Genomic DNA, 21,048 nt, shown 5'->3' with positions numbered 1-21,048 from the left:
TTAATAAATAAAAATACATAAAATTGTATTTATAGCTTCAAAAAAATCCTATTGATACAGATAATGAAAATATTTTATTACCCACTTTTTCATCTGTTTCTTAATTTTTAAGCATAAAGAAACCTGGTTACAACTTAAAAACAAATTTGGGAACACAACTTTTTTCTCTTAAACGTTAGTGAATAAATTTTATCGAAAAGCAGGCTTTGATTATGTTACTGCCTTAATTACTGTAAATAATAAAACTTGAAAACCAATAATATTCTAAGACGAATTAATTATCTCTTAATTAATTTTACCAAAGTACTAACTCCATTAGTACGTTACTAATTCGTCATCATCCGCAATCAGTTATGTAAAAGAAAAAATTAAATAAAACATCACGGCACAATTAAAAATCGTTTAAAGTTTTAGTGTTTCTTCGATTATGAATAAGAGCAAAAGCATTTCTTTCTTATGAGTGATACTTCAACTTCAAAAATAAAGTTACATATTTCTAATGTGGCACATTTAAATTGTATGCCACTGTGTATACTCAATTGTCGCCAGATTTCTTTCCAACTCCAGTGCTCTCAAAACTCGTTAAATTCCTCCGAGTGCAGCGTCAAGTAGCCACAGGAAAGACCACAAAATCCCAGGGCTTGTTTTTCTTTGTCTCGAGCAAAAACTTCTAATTTTTCCGTTTTCTAAACCCCTCAACCAGCCCTTACCACGACACGTTCCTCAAAGAGCGGGATCCATTGATAGAGTTCCTTTTGCAAAGATCATTATTAAGCACTTCTGGTAAAAAGAGCGGGATTGGTGGCGAGGTTTTTAAATCGCCAAGCGTTGGAAAAAGAAGGGATTAAAAAAGCAATAATAAGTAAAGCACAAGTCTCCAAGATGGTGAAGAATTTTAAATCGAAATTCGTTTACGCTGATAGGCTTCTTTTCTGTAATTCCAAAAAGGTGTCGACGAGCTCTTCATTGGTGAAGAGCTGTACTGAGTACGAATATAAAGGGGTTTTTCTTTTAAAAGCGACGGCTTTTCAAAGAATTCTTAAAGAATAGGAACTTTTTCGTGCCTTCTCCTTTTTTTTTTCTTCCGCCTTCTCCTTCCAGTTGAAAACTAAACCTGACGGAAGATTTGAGAGAGAGGTGGGAATGGGGGGGGGGACCGAAACTAAAAACAAATATAAATGGAGGGCTTTAATTTCAAGTGCTTGTTAGTCATTTCTATGAGAACGACTTCGCAACGTTTTTCTTCAGTTTCACGTATATTATTAAAAATAATTTTTAGCAAAATTTCTGTCAGCGCATTTCATCTAATTTGTAAGAATTTTCTGAGATAATTAATTAAAAGACAGGTTTTAATTGATGAAGAATTTCTAACTGCGACGGTGTAATTTTTTTCTCTCATATCTTATTTCTCTTTTCGGTATATCTCCAGAAATTCTCGCATTTTATCTTAATTAGGGAAATGCTTTGTTTACCAATTTATAAAGTTTGTGTTCGAGTTCATAAAAGGGTATTTGTGTAACTTTCAGAAGTTCCAATAAGTTCCGAGGAAAAAATCCACACTAATGAATTGAAGTCTTAGAATTAAACACAAACTGAAATATTTCCTTAACAAGCTGAATTTCTTTAAGTATAATTACATTAAACAAAACATTTAGTTTAAAAGTTTTAATTTTCAATGTAACTGGTAATTTTATTTTTCAAAAAATTTAAACACATGTGTACGTTAATTAAATAATGTGAGGCATTCAAATATTCCTTTGAACTTAATTTATTGCTATTATTCTGTAAACAAAGTTAAAAGAAATAAGTATTTATACTCTTTTCAGAAATTTTCAAATTCTAACGTTTCTAAAAATTCAATTAAAAATAATTATTTCTGCATATTTTTGACAAACAAGCACATAGAACATAATTTTCGTTTCTTTAATAAACAAAAGCGGAAACAACAAAACAAAAATTTCATTAAATCAATGTCATTAGCATTTAAACACTGTGAATTCCGTATAAAATTAAAAATGTTGAGAACAGGAGAATTTGACATTTTTAAATTCAGTTGAATATTTAATTATCAAAGGCTATATATCAATGAAGTTGTAATTATATTGCACAGAGGACAAAATAAAAAACGGGCTATCTTGAATAGCTTTTGATCTAAGGAACGGATATTCCCGTTCTAGGGCTTTCAATGGCTCACGGAGGTGATTTCGAATATGCTAATAAATTTGTGCAGACAATATTTTAAGTTACGAAATGAGACACAAAAATGTTCTTTTTCTGAATAAACAAATTTTTCATTTATTTATATTTTTGGTGGTTTTAGATTTCTGACTTCCAAAATATAGGGGTCACCGTAATGTAGGAAATATGGATCCAATAGTTTGATCAGGAGAGTGGTCCAAAATTTGAACCCTTCAATGTTAATTTTTCTTTTTGCGGATTTCACCATGTCTCGAGAACTTTTCAAAAGAATTAAAAGATTTTTGCTATTATAAATTCGTCTATCCAAAGATAATCCATGCAAATTATAACTATAAATATTTACTCTATAACTATAAATAATTGCAAAAATATAAATATTTATTGTTTTTTTTAAATTTTATTTAATAAAAGTTGTCAAAATTTTGAATAGTATGGTATATAAATTCTTACATCATTTTAAAGAAGGTAATTTTAAAGGGCAAAATATAAAACTTGAGCGAAATCGGTCGACTAGTTCCTGATAAATCGAATTTTAAAAATACGACCTTATCAAAATTCGATTTCTTACTGATAATGGAAAGCATAATGACTTCCATGATCAGATACAAATTCATTTGGATAACACATTGATACCAACTGATAAGACATTGTGTGCCTTATCAATGTCAATCGGTCATTTGCATTTTTAGTCTGACTGTTGGAAGTATGCCATTAATGGGATTAAAATTTAAGAGGCAATTTCATTTAATTATTAAATATAAGAAAAAAATGGTCACGAAATAAAAACTATTTTATTTAGTACCTAACTAGATTAACTTTGATTGTGGTTAAAACAAATTTTAAAATCGTTGGTACAGGTTACTAAAGCTTAATTGTCATATGCCACTTTTAATGAAAGTTACTTCATTATTTTAAGGTTAATTTCCAATTTTTCTGTATAACTACTTTGACGACTTATAACAGCTTTTACTGCTTGGTAAGTTTAACAAAGATGTGATTTTCTTAAAACTCGAAGTTGAACTGTTTTCATATACATTCAAATCCTATTTTTTTTCTTAAAAACAATGTTAACTTTTATATATATTCTATTTCTATGCTTCTAGAAAGGTGCTAAAAGGAATAATTAAGGATAAATTAACATTTATTTTAGGTACATTTAGGTTAAAGAATTTAGACGAACAAGAAATAATTTTGAAATATGTTTAACTTAACTTTCCCACAATAAAGAAAGGGTGATTGTTGTTTATAATATAATAAAGCATAAAATGTAGTACTTCTCATTCAAAGCAGTCAGTATTAATAGTTAATCTGACTGCATTTCAAATTACTTGTTAGAAAGTTGGTGGGAAATATTTTCAATAATTTGTTAAGATATTTCGTTGTGAAAGGAGACATACATTTCTCAAATTCAAAGTAAATAAGCAATATTTTCACATAATATTGTTCCAAGCTGAGAAACTAGAATATATTCTATGTAAAAAAAATTATCATTACCTGTAAGTAATACTTTTGAGTAAATTTTACTGTAAATTAAGCGACTGTAATTTTTCTAATGACTTGTCAATTTGCAAATATTTTTTTTTGTTTAGTTACTAGCTAAATATTTGTTCTCCGTACGGGTATTTGTACGGTATTTATACGGGTATCCGTACTGGTACGTATATAAAATAAAGTAAATAATCAATAAATTAGTACCAAGTAGCACTGAGAAATTATGTACAACACTGAAAAGTATATACCGATACTATTACTATAGTTAAAATAATTCCTAATATTTATTTGTTTATTATTATTCGTTGCTCTCTCAGGTGACTTTACGTCATTAAACTAAGCAAAACATGCTTTTTAGTAGTCCATCCCATCAGAACAAAGATTAACTCTATTCAGTATCATTTGGCCTGATGCTATTGCTCGCGGCCCAACTCCTGATAGTTCAAATTTTGAAGCAATTATATAATATAATTTCATTCATAGATAATTATAATTTTATTACAATTATATAATTTTATCCGGCAATTTATACCTTTCTAGGGGTCGTAAGACACCGATTTTCACAGTATTTATGTATAAAAAAAAAGAAAAAAACTGCTCACTATTGGTGCTTTTTCATTAATTACCAAACATATCGATATCAAAACTTCGAACATATATTAGGATATTTTATACCTTTTATATACCCTCCAACATTTGAGTGTTGTGCGAAATATATTTATTAGTGGTACCGAACTAATATCAAAATTTTAAAAATGATTAGAATCGTTATGACACTTCGATAAGGACTTTAGAGCATACACCATTTTTAAAAGTTCTTTCAATTCTAATTTATTAAAATTTCAAAACACTATCCTTGCTTTTATTAATACACTATTTGTAGTAGAATTCCTTATTATAACTGTGCCAAATACCATAGTACCAGTAGTGCGTATTATCAAGGTTAATAAAGCGTCAATATTAGCTTGGCTATTTATTTACCGTTCCTCTATATGAATAAATACCTTTTCTAAATTAACAGTGCTTTTTAGCGCATACCTTATTGTTTTATTTCAATTTATATATAGTACTCAAATTAGTAAAACATCATTGGCGTCAATATTTGTATGGCGATTTTTTCGGTTCCTCTATGAAAAATTATTTTCCTTTAATTTTGCCTTTCAATATGAAACTAATTTTTCTAATTTAAACTACATCGATTTATAGTTATTTAATTCATTGAAATACGTTTTACAAGAATTACTATAAACAAAATAAGCAAGTGGTTTTAGATCACTTTAAGAATACTAATTTGGTGACGTAGTTTGCCCATGCTACCATTTTATCGTTGATCATTGAATTTATCTGATATAGCGAATAAAAAATGAAATAGATGTCCGAACCAGAAGCTGAACTATGTCACCGAGTGGAATAAATCCATCAATTGTTGTTTACACCTTTTCTATTGGACCCTTCATATTCGCAGCCCATAGAAACATATTCCTAATTGTTACTATCTCTAACACAACTGAAGTGATGAAAGCTTAGATATTTCTATTAAATGTTTGAGCACGTGCATTAAACACTTTTTTTTAATCAAATAAAGCTATAAGTTAGGAAACATCACTCATGTCATTTTTAAAATACTTGAAAAAAAATCGTCTTTTAAACTATAGATTACAAAAACTTACAATTTATAAAAATGGCTAGTATTTAACCAAAGATAGAGTTCCATTTTTCAAATGTCTCTTCTGAATGATTTAATTGAAAATTTCAAACGAGTTTTAGGATCGAGGACTAAAATTTCCCTCTGCATGTGCTGTTCAAATGTCGACGATGGAACAAATGGTTCTGGAGTTAAAAGAGAGAGACACACATAGACACACAAACTTTTCATTTTATTTATTTATTTATTTATTTATCACTAAGCATATTGTTTTCTTACTCTAAAGAGTAAAGAAATACTTCACATTCAAAAATGTTTAAAAATTAAGTGGGAACTTTCAAATTCCAACAAAAGTTTCTGTTTTATAATTTTTATGGCATTAAAAAGGCATTTTTTTAAAAATTTCATTTGAACTAACTATCTTGAAAATAATAATGAAAAAATTTTTAAAAAAAATGCTGAACCATTTGTATATTTGTTTGTCCAAGTTGAAGCTTATTTTAATTTTGACATTACAAAAATTTGAAGTACAATAATTTTGTAAGTTGCTATCTTCTTCTTCCTTAGATTTTTTTTGTGTAATTTTTAAGATTTTAAGAGTAATTTTCGATCAGTTAATATGCATAACTTTTAATACTTTTTTATTACATTGATTTCAACGTTTATAAGACTGCAGTATTTTCACTGAATTTTTAAAAGGCGCTTTTTATCGGACAAGTAATTTGTGAATATTGGTAATCCTATTATTACACTTTTTACGAACTATTTCTTTTTTATTGGCAACAATCTCTATAACAAGAGAAAACAATAACAGTGTTTACAAAATAAATATTTCCTTCTGTATATATTTTTTATTTTCGTTCCAATATTCTTTTGTAATGGTAATTTATCTTACGGGAAGTTAATGTAGCATAGAATATGTCATATTCAGAAGAAGAGCTCGAAGTCACGTGTTATTTGGATACACCCATTCTTTTCCTCTTTCTGCTGTTTTGTTATTAGTTGCTTTTGCAAGAGCCGCAAATATAAATAGTTATTACTAGAGTGGTTATTACTTATTATTATTTCAATCTGTTGTTTATGAAAGTTTAAAGCTCTGTTGGCAAATCAAAAGATTAATTAATTTTTTAATTTTGTTCTTGTTCTTTTACTCTTGTTCTTTTCGTTAAAAGTCATCAAAATCCTCTATTCTTTTATTATACTTTCATTAATTTATTTAATCGTAAACAATCGTAAGATATACCATTCTTTTAATTTTAAGAAGATCACGGGTATCCACACATGTGACATATGACATCAGAGCCAGTTGATCGCTTATAAGCAAAATGACGTTAACGTTGAGCTAACTTTCTCCACGTAAGTTAGAATGTTAATTGAAATGAAATTAATTATATACTGTGATGTATTTATTGAAAAATAATTCTTTCTCTTCTACGTCTTATACTTAACTTAGATTTTTATTTGTTTGTTTTTACCGTGATATATTTTTGTTTTGTGTACTTGGCAACTTCGATTTATAATTAGTTTGTTTACGTTCTACATGGCTTCATGTCTGTCTTTGTGTTTAGTAAAAAATAAATAGTGAAAGAATTGAAATGTTTGTGTAAAAATATAGAATGTATCATTTAAGAGAATTGATTCTTGATGGACTTGGCTTACTCGAAATATAATGGAAAGAACAGTTGTTGAAGTAAGCAAATGTCACGTTTGAACGACCAATCAGCATCGATATACCTACACTACGTCACTTGTAAGTACTCCATTGGAAAAATAGCAATAGAAGTTCGTTTTTTTTTTTTTTTTTTTTTTTTTTTTTTTTTTTTTTNCGTTTTTTATTTTTTTTTTTTTTTTTAAAAAAAAACAGAAGTAGTGAGCAAAGAAAATGTTTTTGTCTCAATTACATTGCAAAATAATATACATTTTTTTGTTGAGATTTTTCAGTTTTTTCAAAGCTAATAGCAAGTAAATAGGAAGATAAGTTAAAACACAGATATTACATTCAAAATAAAGCTATCTTTTTTTAAATTAAAGCATTTTTTCTTACAGACAAAGCATTTATTTCCTAAAAATATGAAGTTTTTTAAGTGTCTCATTTTGGAAAAATTTCGGTACTTCATCTCACAAAAAAATTCAAAATAATACACTATTTTTTAAGAAAGAAGTTTCAAAAAGGCATCTTGAATCATCTTAGTAACATAAAATGCACACATTGGATTTGAAAATGTACAATTTATAAAATAATCAATTTTATATTTGCTTATTTCTTTTTTTTTTTTTTTTTTTTTTTTTTTTTTNTTTTTTTGAGATTGTATACAGTAGTTATATGTATGGAAAAATAAATAAATAAAAATATTTTTCTTCAACAATAATGCAAATTAATAGGAACAAGAATATTTTTGAAAAAAAAATGCGAACCGTCAATTAATATTCTCTAGTTAAGATTGTAAAGTGTTAAGTGAACCATTACTAACTAGTTAAAGTTTGCTTTCATTTTATTTGAAAAAGAAATAAAAATACGTTACAAAATTGAAATAGACGAGGAAAAATTCTAAAATTTTTACTTCTCTCTACTTTTTCTTCAAATATTAAAGAGAGAAAAAAATGAAAGCAAAGCGTGAATGCTTTTTTTTTCCATATAAAAAAACTATATTATGAAACAATTTCGTTTTTTTTTTTTTTTTTTTTTTTTTTTTTTTTTTTTTTTTTTTNTTTTTTTTTTTTTCCTTCTTAAAAGAATTATTTATGAAACCGCAGTGTGCGGAAAATACTTGTATGTGAAATTAGATCACTGAATCAAAAATCATTCAGAGTTTTTGCTATTATCACTTTATTGCTATTACCACTATTATCAGGTTATCGCTACTTGTCAGGATGTTAGATTAATTAATTTTTTTCTGTGTATTGTAAATATTTTTTCACTCCCCCCTCAAAAAAAAAGTAGATTACAGGCACTACACTTTTTTAATTCCTCAATTATTGCATCTAACGTAATATGCAATAAGGAATGAACAAGTTTTTTTCAAAAATTGTTCAAAAATTACCTAAATAAAGAAAAAAAAATTCAAAAGTGACACGTACTTTTTTCCGCATATTGTCATCATAAACATCATAATTAGATCCGTTGCTTTCTAAAAAGGGTTCGCCGATCGCAGTGATTAAACACGAAAAAAGAAGGTGCTACCACCATCAAAAGTCACGTGACCCTGTTCCACCCCCTGATCATCGCGTGGGTGAATAAAGCAGGGGGAAAATAGATATTGACAAAAGCCCAATATCAGGCCCGGGGCCACCCGATAGTAATCGTCGGGGGGACAAACAAATTGGCCCTCGGCAGTAATTAAGGCGCAGGCGCATTTGTAAGCTCTCTCCTCATGTTTAGAGTTTGGTATGCAATGAAAAGGAAATGGGGACGGATAAAGCAGACGAAAGATCGTGATTGTTCGATGGATTGGAACCTCCCTTATTCTATTTCGAATTGACCACGTAGTTGTAAAATCGCCCGCTTTATTGCTGCTCTGATTTTTCCTTTTTTGGGGAGTGTGCCTGCATCATTTCACTTCAGTTGAGCGTTAAAAACGCTAGGGGTGGGAGATAATGAGTAGTACTTTAAAACAGATTCCTGCAGACATTGTTTAAATAAGTTTGAGGATTTCAAACAATATTGGATTTGACATATGAGTGCCATTGGATGAGTAATGATTTTGAATGTTTGACTTTTATCTCAATCAATATCCCAAAATGGTAATCGTGGAAATTTTAAGTAAATTCTAAACACTGTTTTTTTAAAAATTCATTTTAAAATAATTTTACGCGTTTCAGAAAAAAGGAACGGAAATGTAATTAAATATCATATCAATACAATTTAAGTATAAAGGGTTCAAATCTATTAATTTTGCTTTTTCTTTTCAAATAAAAGTCATTGGAATAGTTTAGTGCGACTAAAATAGTGCAATCTACTTATTTAATGTTCTGAAAAGAAATTCTGAAAAAAAAACTGTTGCACAGTCGACAGATTGTAAGACATGGCTCCCAGCAGATCACCGAAGTCTACCCGAGGTCAGCAGGCTGGTGGGTGACTACTCTGATCAGCATGTGAAGGGACCGAGGGTGTGTGGTATTGGCTCTCATTAAACTGTTCAACCGCAAAGTATTCGACTTCGAGTGCAGGTCATCTGGCTACAAAAGGGGACCATTCCTCTGTTGAGAATCAAAATTGGGATGTCAAGTCTTCGGATCATCTTTAGGGATGCTTCCCAGACAGTTGTCAATATCCCATTGTGCATATATCTAGTGCAACGAATATCTAGATAAAAAGTACTATACTATCTAGATATAAAGTACTATTTTTTTTGTGATAGAGGTTTTAAATCAAAGGTGTTAAATCGAAATGAAAAGATTTTGAATTGCTTTTATTTTATTTGTAATTTTGTACAGCAAGTAAATACATTTTAAATTTTCATTGATCTTATACTAATTATAACCAAAGATATATCTGAACATTCTTCGTTTATTAAAGACCATATCATGGTATTTTTCTGTCCAATGAATATGCACGAAACAGTAAAATAGCAATAAACTTTTCGAGATATTTATTACACATTAAAATTTTTTTTTTTTTTGCAAATTACTTAACTATTTTAAAGAATTTTTAAACAAATCCAATTTCTTAAAGGTTTTTGTTGCATAATTTTTATTCTATAGAAACATTGCTTTGCCTTATACTTCTTTTTTAAACTTTTGATTGAACAGAAGCACAGTAATACTATGATTTATTCGAATAAAACTGATTACGAATGTGGGCAAGGGATTAGTAGTATTCTCACAACACTTTAATAATCTGGATATATGTAGATTATCTAAAACTTAATCAATGATATTCAACTATAAAATGAAGTTTTCTTATCAATAATCATTAAATCATAGAATTGTTTTCTATGTAACTATGGAAAAGAACTTTCATAAACTACTAGAAAAAATAATAAGCAGAAGAAAAAATTAGTATTTGATTACTGACCTTGTTTGGCATAGATGATTCTTTTCTGAGGAAGAATAAAACTGACAAGAATGAATAGGTATAAAATCGTGTTTCTACAATTAAAGTTAAACTTCATTCGTCATCAAAATTTATTTTATGAATAATATTTGTTTTTTGCGTAAGAAAGTAAAGTAAAGGAAGAAATTGTTCCATAACTAAAAAGAGACAAAAATAGCATACGATCAATGTGTTCTATGCATTATTTTTTCTCACAATAACGAAAGTCACTAATTTTTAATTATACAACTTTTTTTCGCTCTATTACAGTTTGAACTTTGTTTCCACGTTCATAACAATAAAAAAAATCGTCTGTTTCATTTGAAATATATTTTTAAAATCGTCTGTTGCATTTGGTTTGTGTTTTTAATATCGTCCGTTATATGTAACGATAGTTCCGGTAAAGATATATACATTATTTTTTCTCACAGAAACGAGCGTCACTAATTTTTAATTATACAACTTTTTTTTCACGTTATTATAGTTTGAACTTTGTTTTCACGCTCATTACGATAAAAAAAATCGTCTGCTTCATTTGATATGTATTTTTAATATCGTCAGCTGCATTTGATTTGTGTTTTTAATATCGTCTGTTATATGCAACAATAGTTCCGGTAAAGATATATACAGTGCAAAAAAGGGTTTCTTAAAATTGAGCAAAAATTTGTCAAAATAGATCCGAAACAAATAGTAATCGAATTTGAATACAACATCATATACTCATATGCAATTGGGTATACTATAGCCTACGTCACAGATCGTGTTATTCCTACTAAATTTAACTAGTAAACAGCATTTTCTGCGAACCTGATTTCTAGCAACAAGTAAAAGCATCAAACGAAGTGTCTTGTTATAAGTTGCTACTCGCCAGGTTGGAATTGTATTAGTCTAGTTCCTTTGGAAATAATCTATATTGTTATTTTACCGAAGTTTATGAATTTAGTAAACATATTTAAAACTCAGTTTATTAATTAAACTAAAAGGTAAATGTTATTCCTAGTAAGTGGAAGTAGTTGTGCTTTTTTCATATTATACCCAATAGAATATTCGACTATTTTTTTTTTTGTTTCTCAGCTATTTTGACACATTTTTACTTTATATTGAGAAACACTTTTTTGCAATTATATATATTCAGAAATATCGCATTAAATTATACCAAAAGATGCGTCGTGAAGAAGACTTTTGGTTTTTCATATGAATAGTTTTCTATTTTATATCATTTTATTTTTATATTATTTTATTTTTACTTTATTTGTGTTTATATATATACATAATATTTCTTAAAATAAAATTAGTTTGTAAACATAACCGACTTTTAACGGACAGAATTAAGTTAACAGAATGGAAACAGATAGAAATTATACATCATAAAATCATTTAATAGAGTTTCCAAATATTTGAAAATTAAAAGATAATTGTCCTTTTTTCCCAAATAAAAACATACATGCATACTTAAACGTCGAATTTTCGTTTCTGTTGTATCCAGCGTAGAAAACATCAATCATTTCTCGCCAATTCATTCCGGAATGCTAATGAAATACTGGTGATATTCTTGGCGTTTCTCTAATTTTTGACATTGATAGCATGCCAATATTGGTGCTCTTGGAAATGAAAATATGTAAGTGAAAATCGTACTGTGTAAAAGTGCGAAAGTCTGATGTAAGATTATTCCATTTTAGTTGCTTAGATTTAATTTACTCCCTTTAAATCGCATATGAACCCTTGATTTTGTGTTAACCTGGAGTAAGGAGCTCCTTCATACAAATTTTTTTTTGTAGTTCAGCATCATATTCAAAGAAATATTACAGCACAGTTTTTAGAGTGTAGTTCTAATGTAATAGAAGAATATTGAGAATTTAAAAAAAAAGGACTGTTACATAAGTTATTAAAAAAATTCTATTTCATTTAATGTAAAATATTCATGTCATACACTCTACATCATCTCCACCAAAAATCCAATAAAGTAAAAATTTTTTAAACTTTTCAAAATAATTATTAGAATTGATAAATGCTCGAAAATTTCACCTCCACAATAACATGTAAATATATCATTGTTTTAAAAGTTATATTTCGAGATATTTGTTTCCATTTGCACATGTGCTTTAAATATTCCACAATTAGCATGTTTTCTTTTATTATCATGTTTCTACATGCATTTGAACCAAATTTATTATTATTATCAATTTTTAAAGAAAAAGAAAAATTTCCCGTATTACATAACTCGAAAAAAAAAGAGTGAGTCATAATTCCCTGTATTCTTACAATTAACGAAAAACCGCCATTTTTTTCTTTAATTACTCTTTTCCTTCTTTACTTAAAAATCTTACATATCTTCCTTACATATCTTACAAATCTTACATATCTTCTAAATCTTACATATTTTTTTCTTTCTTTTTTTTAATTTTGCACTGAAATTTCACAAAGTGTCTATATTCCTTGACATCTTATGGCTTTTTGACTCAAAATATCTATTAAAAAATTTACTAAGTGTTATTTCCTCCCAAATATTATGTTGTTTTAATTTTAAGTATAAAAATACAATCATTTATGCAATAAAAATAATTTTATAAAGTTGTATTTATAGTTTTTGTAGGAATTGATTGGGATAATACAATATTTCTGAAAATTGTTAATATTGTTGCTTAATTTATCAAAGGTCTCATAATTACTTTCTTCATTTAATAGTACGTATTGAATTCTACAAGTGTAATAGTAGTTCGCAAAAAGTATTTAAGTTTATGATTTTTTTCTCATCTTACTTACAAAAACAGTTCACAAATGGCTACCTTTTCTTCAAAAAGAGTCAGTTTGGAATAAAAATGTTCCCTTTATAGAGGTATATAATAAAAATTAAAAAAAACATTCACACAACTAAATAATATACATCTTGTAATAATATACACAGTGTACAGACAATTAATGCTCATATTCTGTCTGAAAACTGAGAATCAGGGTTGCGCATAGCGTCGAAACAGCTGTATGCTCCCTCTATCTCTATGTGTCTTTTTAGTGCCTGCATTATGAATTGATTTGCTGTTTTAAAATCAAAAAGAGCTGAAAAGGATGATGTATTGCATCAATGAATGTTTGTAAAGTTGCTTAAAGATATCAAATTAAAATAACTTACTGTTGCTGTTCTGTATCTCTCATCTTAGATGGAATTTTTATTTTTTATTTTTTATTTTATTATATTTTTCTTTTTGCAAAACGAGTTATTTTAAAATAAATAAAATTATTTATAAATTTTTTATTAATGTTTTTCTCTAACAACCATGTCTTTAATAAAATATTCATTGCAGTTACGCTATAAAGCATTATAGTTACTTGGAATTACTTATTGTTGTTTTAATTTTCATTACCTTTGGAAAAATAACTGCTATTTACACTGTGAGAAATTCTGGATCAAATTGAGGTAAAAAGTATCGGCACTCAGGTTAATTTTTTCCTTCAAATCTATTCTTACTGCAACATGTTATTGAACAAAAGGTCTGATATATCGTATTTTTTACAGCAATTATTTTGGCAAAATCACTGAATCACTTTATTTAAATAAATATTGCTGCAAAAATTACAGTATAATATTTTACTGTAAAAACAGATTTTACGAACGATGCAAAGTACCAATACTTTATATTGTAATTTGATACAATGTCAGTGTTCTTATGTGTGGTTAAATCAATTTTCAATATTTCAAAGAAAATATTAAAAATTTTGATTAAATTTTTGAAACAAAACCATTTTTCTACAAATTCATTCAATATTTATATGCGTTTTTAAACTGTTTGAAAAAAATGCAAACATTTGAAATAAAATTTATATTTCTTTTAAAAGGAAAAATTTGTTTTTATCAAAATTCTTATAAAAATTACCACTTCCAAAAAAAAAAAGTAAAATTGTTTTGAATTAGTAACTTTAGTTAACGTTGAAACCGAACACATCCTATCTATTGTTTCCTTTATTGTTAACTGTAACTATATTAAAAACCATTACTCCAGCAAATAAATATACTTCATATTAGAATTTTTTAAACATACTTATATAATAGACATCCGTCCAGCTTTAACTTGTTAACATTTGTTTGATATTCTCTAAGCTCAAAATTAACATACTAATAGACAAAGAAGGACAACAATTTTCTGGAATGCTTATTTTTAATTTCTCTTTGTAAATATTATCAAATTATTATATTTACAAAAATCATTGGAAAGACTTTTACAATAAACATCAATGGGCAACAAATTTACAATGCAACAATTCTCTAATGAAATTTGGAATAATATCTGTACAAAAAAGTATTCTTCGTTTATGATTTGAAACCTTAAACCCTACAAGAGTTAGTGCGGATTTTACATTGAGTAAACAAATTTTGTTATTTTCTTTTGGATGTAAAAATACATTTTAATGACTTATATATAAAATATATAATTGCAATGCGTGTAATCAAATTTCAATACTGCGAAATCAGCTTATTAATGCAATAATTACATTAGCACTTTTTTCCCTTACAAAATACCCAAATTTTTAAATTTTTTTAAACTGTTTTATGATTTGCTTACAATAAATTAGTTAAGTTGTGTTCCACAGTAAGTAATAAAATTGTGTTCGATAGAAATTAATTAAACTAGCTGAGTGTTGTTTATTGCTTTTACTAATTTAACTTAACTACAAATACTTTGAAAAAAGGGACGTTACAATAATTAAAGCTAAAAGAAACTAATTTCTTTTTAATTAGATTTTTAGCTAAAATTTTTTAGTTTATACTGTTTCTAATCAAAAGAAAAATCTTTAATTTCTGTTCAATAAAATTATTTAGTTTATAGAATTTCTAAAACATAGTAATGTTATGTATCAAGAATTATATACTGTTTTCAGTACAAAAACTATTAACTGGAGAGTTTTGCAACAAATTCTTTTATTTATAGAGTTTAAATTAATTGTAACAGAAAGAGATTGTGATTTCTAACTTTTATTAATTTCACCACATTAATTCATTTCATGCATCATGATTTAAAATTTTTGACATCACATAAAATGCTGCTTTCATTAAATACTACTAAAATAGATTATATAGCAATTATGTAAGCATTTTTTTAATGAATGTACTTAAAAGATAGATATCAAATTTTAAAAAAAATTTATAGAAATATTTTTGCCACAAAATCAATATTTTAATATCAATTGTAAAATATCTTTTTTAAGAATTGAATGTAATAAAATGAGGAACAGAATTTAAGAACATCCGATAAGTTTTTATACTGATGTCCAAATTTATAAATTAAAAAAAGAGATAGATTTAAATTAAATTATTTTGATACCAAAAAAAATTTCTTTTTGAATTTTACATTAATAATGATTATATTACAAATTTCTCTGATGTAAAGTAGTAATAATTCTAATAACATATTTTTATTATTTATAAATAAATTTTATACTAAAATAATACATTTATTATATTTTATTATTTAAACAAAATAGTTACCATTTGTGTTCGTATTAAAGAGTGATAAGTGTTAAAGCATTTAAATATTTTTTATTAAATTGTATTTGAATATTAATTTAAAATCGTTTAAAATATTAAATTACTATATTATTCATAATCACGATTTTCCTAACACAATGAGAAAAAAAAGTATATCCAAAATTACCAGAATATTTTACTACATTTATAGTATTTTTTTGAAGCTATGGAAACAACAAAATGCTCGGTAACTTTTATCGAAGTGCTTTTGTAATGATTTTGGTAAAATTAAATATAAAATATGGTTTTAAATTATGTGATAAAATTTGGTAATTTTATCTTGATACATTAGAGCATGGCATAAAAACCCTTCATTTAGCTAAATTTACTTTTCAGTTTTGTATTTTTTACGAAATGTGTGGTAATAAGAGCAATAATTTTGAAAACCGGAATTTTCGGTAAACTGATGATAACAAATGAATGATTTGAATACTGCATAGTTTGGTTTTATTTTTTCAGTGAAAGAACCACGCTTTTAAAAAGTACAGTTTTTCAACGTTAAACTGTACCTCAGTATTGTTTCCCGATGGGTACCTTCTGAACACGTTATTTTTCCCCAAAAGCACTCTTAAAACACACTTAATGATGTGACTTGATATTATTACATTGCTCACTATTTTCAATTGAAGAATAATATCACGAAAAATTGAAAACAGCATGGAAGTAGGAAAAAAAAATATATTATACACTAATAAATAAGATATATTCAACAGAAAAATGCTTTTTGTGAAATTTTAAAAAAACACTGAATCATCAATCAAATAGTTTCAATTCATCTACTATTGCTGAACTATAATTTAGTTTAAGTTATATAGAATATTTTCCTCTTTCTAATATTAATAAATATAATTTTGAAGTAGTATGAAGCATCTAATTTTGGTCACCGCAAAAATATTTGATATAACATAAGACAATGTTGAATTGTTCTGTTAAAAAATATCATAAATCAATATTTAAACTCTCAGCATTTAGTAAGAATGCAAACGCTTTTTGTACATTTCTTGGTTTTTCGGTTGAAGAATAATTTAGAAATTTTCGCTGACCAATAATTGTCCAGTGGTTTCACTAATGTAGATTGTATCCTTTGTTTCAATTAAAAAGAATATCATTTCATTTAGTATACCATCTTGCTCTCATGATCGAACTAGTTTTGGACGATAAATTGATTTAATAATTTCACGTGCGCGACATCATCAAAATATATGTACAATTTTCATCTCACTGAAGCTTAAAGAGGAATCTATAAATATTTACAAATATTGTTTCAGTTTTGAATTCAAGGAGATGTGATTACCAAGTCCTACCTTGTAATTGTAAATAAGAAGGGCACATAGCGGCATTGGTAACTGCGCTTAAGTCTAGATTTCCGGCCACAGCCTGGCCATACCCACTCATGCCATTAAGGGCTCCTTGCAGAGCTGCCGCGGCTGACCCACCACCGGTCAAGGAACATGTAGATTGTTGGGCCAAGGCGTGATGGACACGAGCAACTGCTGCCGAACTTTGAGCACAGGAGTCACCCAGGCAGCTGTTTCTGTGCGCCCCACCACCGCCGACCGAAACTTGCGGCTGGTGATGCTGTTGTTGTTGTTGATGCTGATGGGAAGCCTGCTGCTGCAGCGCCGAACTCTGGAGGAGGTCGCCGGCTCCGCTGCTGCCGTCATCTTCGGCCGACCCTGTCGAGCAGGGCTTGCCGTCTTTGACGAGCACCGGCACCGCGACTTTCCGTGGCGATTGGGACTGGGATTGCTGCTGTTCGGCCATTGCTTTCTCTTTGGCTTGCCGTTTGCACTTGTACCTGTGATTCTGGAACCAGATCTTGACCTGCGTAGGCGTGAGGTGGATCAGGCTGGCCAGGTGTTCCCTCTCCGGAGCAGAGAGGTACTTCTGTTGCTTGAACCTCCTCTCCAGCTCGTAGACCTGGGCCTGAGTGAAAAGAACCCGGCGTTTGCGACGCTGAGTTAAGGGGAACTGGACACCGGCCACTGTTTTTTGGTCAACTGCCGACGCTGCAACACTGCAAGCACTCAAACTGGACATATTCATATTGGACATAGACATCCCCGTTGAAGAACCCATCAGCCGGGAAACTGCAAAAGAAAACACTTTTGAGACGCAGATCAAAATACAAATGTAGCAGTAAAAAACGTTAAATAGTATACAACTATAGACATCAAATACATTTTCAAAAAAAAAAATCTTACAAATAAACTATAAAAAACTAGAATGTAATAACGTAACCACAAAAAAATCGATCTCCTCCTCCCTCCACAGCAAATAGTTTTTATTTTATTTCTTTATTTTTTTACTTTATTTCTTTATTGTTTTTTTTTCGTATAAGAGAAGAAAGGATTAACTTTGTTCTTTATAGGAATGTTACTAAACAACGTGAAAAAACACAAACAATGCTACATAAGCAGGTTCCGTTTCCCTTTTTTTCCGTGTTGTAACTTGTTAATAATTTTTTTCTGCGTTTTTGTTTCCCTCTGTCGTTTTGTGTTTCTGCACTGAAAAAAAATATTCGCTGTATATAGTATATATATATATATATATATAATGATAAGAATAAATTTTTTACCATCATACATAATAAAACATAAGAANCATGGATTTTTTTTTTTTTTTCAAGTTATTTAGCTTTATTTATTTTTGCACATTTGTATTTAATTCGAGTTTCGATTTCAATACATAAGCATAATTTCTTAGATACAGTTAATAGGGAGAGATACAGTTAGATACAGTTACTAGAGAATAATTACTAGGGAAAAATATTAACTTCTTATTATATTTTTTAAATCTTTTGGATAGTGCTTGATTCCTGAAAAAGAAGACAAAGTACTGCAACGCAACAATGACTGGTCAATTTCAAATACTTTCTCTCGTGCCGACTTTAGTGCTGAAATGAAATATCCACAGTGGTAGGCAGATTATGGTGCTTTGAAGTCAAGCTAACAGTGAGAAGCTTTCCTCCCCAAGTTAAATGATTGCTGCTAGTTTCATTCAAAATATCTTTCAGGCAGGCGAATTTCTTTAATGTTTGATGCAAGAGTTTTCCTTTTGTTTTGGCTTGGGACAAAAATACAAGTCTACTTATAGAAAAATTGGTATTCGCTAATCAATATAGATCCAGAATTATTATCAATGATGTAAACAAAAGGAAATTAAACTTGCGACTGACAAATGAACTAATTTTTTAAAGATGAATTTCAATGTATTTGGGAATTTTTTAAAGTAAAATTTAAGGAGAAAATGAACAAGTTAAATTTTATTTTCTAGCAGCGAGTGAAGTCGATTGTGCACTTGAGCAATTGAGAATTTGCAACTCGAGAAGAAGGAGACCCCTGAAATCGCATGGTTTTCCATGATGCGTTAACATTACAGCTATTAGGCTTGGTTTACTATCACTCTGAAAAATGCTCAGATCAGATTAAATTGTTTGCCTGCAAGCGATGTCATACGCCTGCATCGAACCTGATTGGTATCTGTATTGTGGCATAAGCATTTGCTACGATTTACCCATGCTTGACGCCAGCTGCAGGTATCCGATTTGGCTTCACCCAAATAGTTTTTCGAACTATAATGTTCTAATTTACAATAAATACAATAGGAAAAAATTCAGTATAATTTTTCCGTAATTTCATTAAGGAGAAAAATATTTTTTGAATTCGAAATAAATAATCATATAAATTTCCTTTCGCGTAGAGAATTAAAATTTTGGAATATATTGATTAGATATTTTATTTTTTTTTTAAAAAAAAAGAAAAAAAAAAGCAAGAAGACTCGCATTTTTCCAATAAAAATAAATAAATTATTAAATAAGGGAAAAACTTTGATGCATAATTCTTACGCATAATTTGTTTCTTAATGTAACAAGAACGAATTCTAAAGACAATACATGCACAGTTTTGGAAAATAAGACTCTTTAATGCTGTATAAGAAAGAGAGAGGCAAGAGATCAATTTTTATAAATTCACTCCCCCCCCCCAAAAAAAGGAATCTAACTAACGATTATTTTAGTTTAATGAATACATATACTAATGCTTGATGTGTGAGTAATTTACCCAAATTAAGAAAATAAAATAACTTTGAAACGTGTAAATGGCAGACTGAGAAAATAAAAAGTATGGTCAAATTTACCATGTTTCTGGCTTATCGGAAAATCAAAATGCTCGATAATTTTTTCCGAAGTGATTTGCTAATGATTTTGGTAAAATTAAAAATAAAATATAATTCTGTAATATATGATAAAATTTGGTAAACGCAGAAAAAATCGGTAGCTTTATCATGACAACTATTTATTCGGCCAAAATTACTTTTTAGTTTTTTTTTTTTTTTTACCGAAATGTGTGGTAATAAGAACTTGAAAACCAGAATTTCCGGTAAACCATTACTAAATGCACAAAAAATTATCAAATAAATGGTAAAAATACAGTCTACTTCAGTCTTATTAACCAAAATTATTATTATTATTATTTTAATTAGGAAGGTCGTTATTATACAGTACGGTAATTTTACCCAATTTTTTCCTCTGTTTCTCTGTGCATAATCATGAATACTAAAGTACTTAATATTACTTAATACTATGAGTGAGAACTTTTTAAAGTTGCAAATAAAAAGCAAAGTTAAGAAACTACTTTTCTATCAAAAATATTTTAAAATTTACTACTCAATACTCAAATTTGTTATCAGGCAAGTGCATATGGAAGTGGAAAACAGTTTTGTGGTTTTGCTAAAATCTTTTAAGACAGTGCAACAGTGCATATTACCTCCTTCCCCTTCAAATTCCTGTATTTTTCAAGAAACATTAGTTTCAAAAATATTAACCTAATAGTTAAGGAGAGAAAATTTACAATTATTACTTCAAATGAAGTAAGAGTATTTAAAAGGAAAACTTAACTTTCTAGTCTATATGCAATAATTGCTGTGGTCACTTTTTTTATTATTATTATTAATTGAATCTATTTTTCATTTCATCCAATAGATTAACGTTGATAAATTAACTTTGATAAAACAGATTAACTTCGAAAAATTTCATTTCACTTTCACAAAGAATGACCTTGAAAATGCTACTGTATAAATTTTTAATTGTTGAATACTAAATAAGTTCTAAAATTATGTTATAAATAAATTAAAAAAGAAATGAAACTGTGATTAAATTATTGT

At 28.1% G+C, this 21,048-nt stretch overlaps 1 protein-coding gene across 1 annotated transcript in view; it reads right to left on the bottom strand.

Annotated features, from left to right (window-relative positions):
• Positions 1–16,221: 16,221 nt before the first annotated feature.
• The window catches only part of LOC107436846 (homeobox protein Nkx-2.1), a 50,444-nt gene continuing 45,617 nt past the window's right edge, over positions 16,222–21,048 (bottom strand). The window contains exon 2 of the mRNA XM_016048663.3: positions 16,222–17,975. Within this exon, the coding sequence (XP_015904149.2) occupies positions 17,176–17,975 (800 nt within the window). The 3' untranslated portion in view covers positions 16,222–17,175. The remainder of the gene's footprint in view (positions 17,976–21,048) is intronic.

Source organism: Parasteatoda tepidariorum, chromosome 3 (genome assembly GCF_043381705.1).
Source record: "Parasteatoda tepidariorum isolate YZ-2023 chromosome 3, CAS_Ptep_4.0, whole genome shotgun sequence".
In the NCBI taxonomy this organism is placed as follows: Eukaryota; Metazoa; Arthropoda; class Arachnida; order Araneae; family Theridiidae; genus Parasteatoda; species Parasteatoda tepidariorum.
The sequence above is the reverse complement of the archived record's forward strand: the minus strand, read 5'-3'. Positions and strand labels throughout refer to the sequence as shown.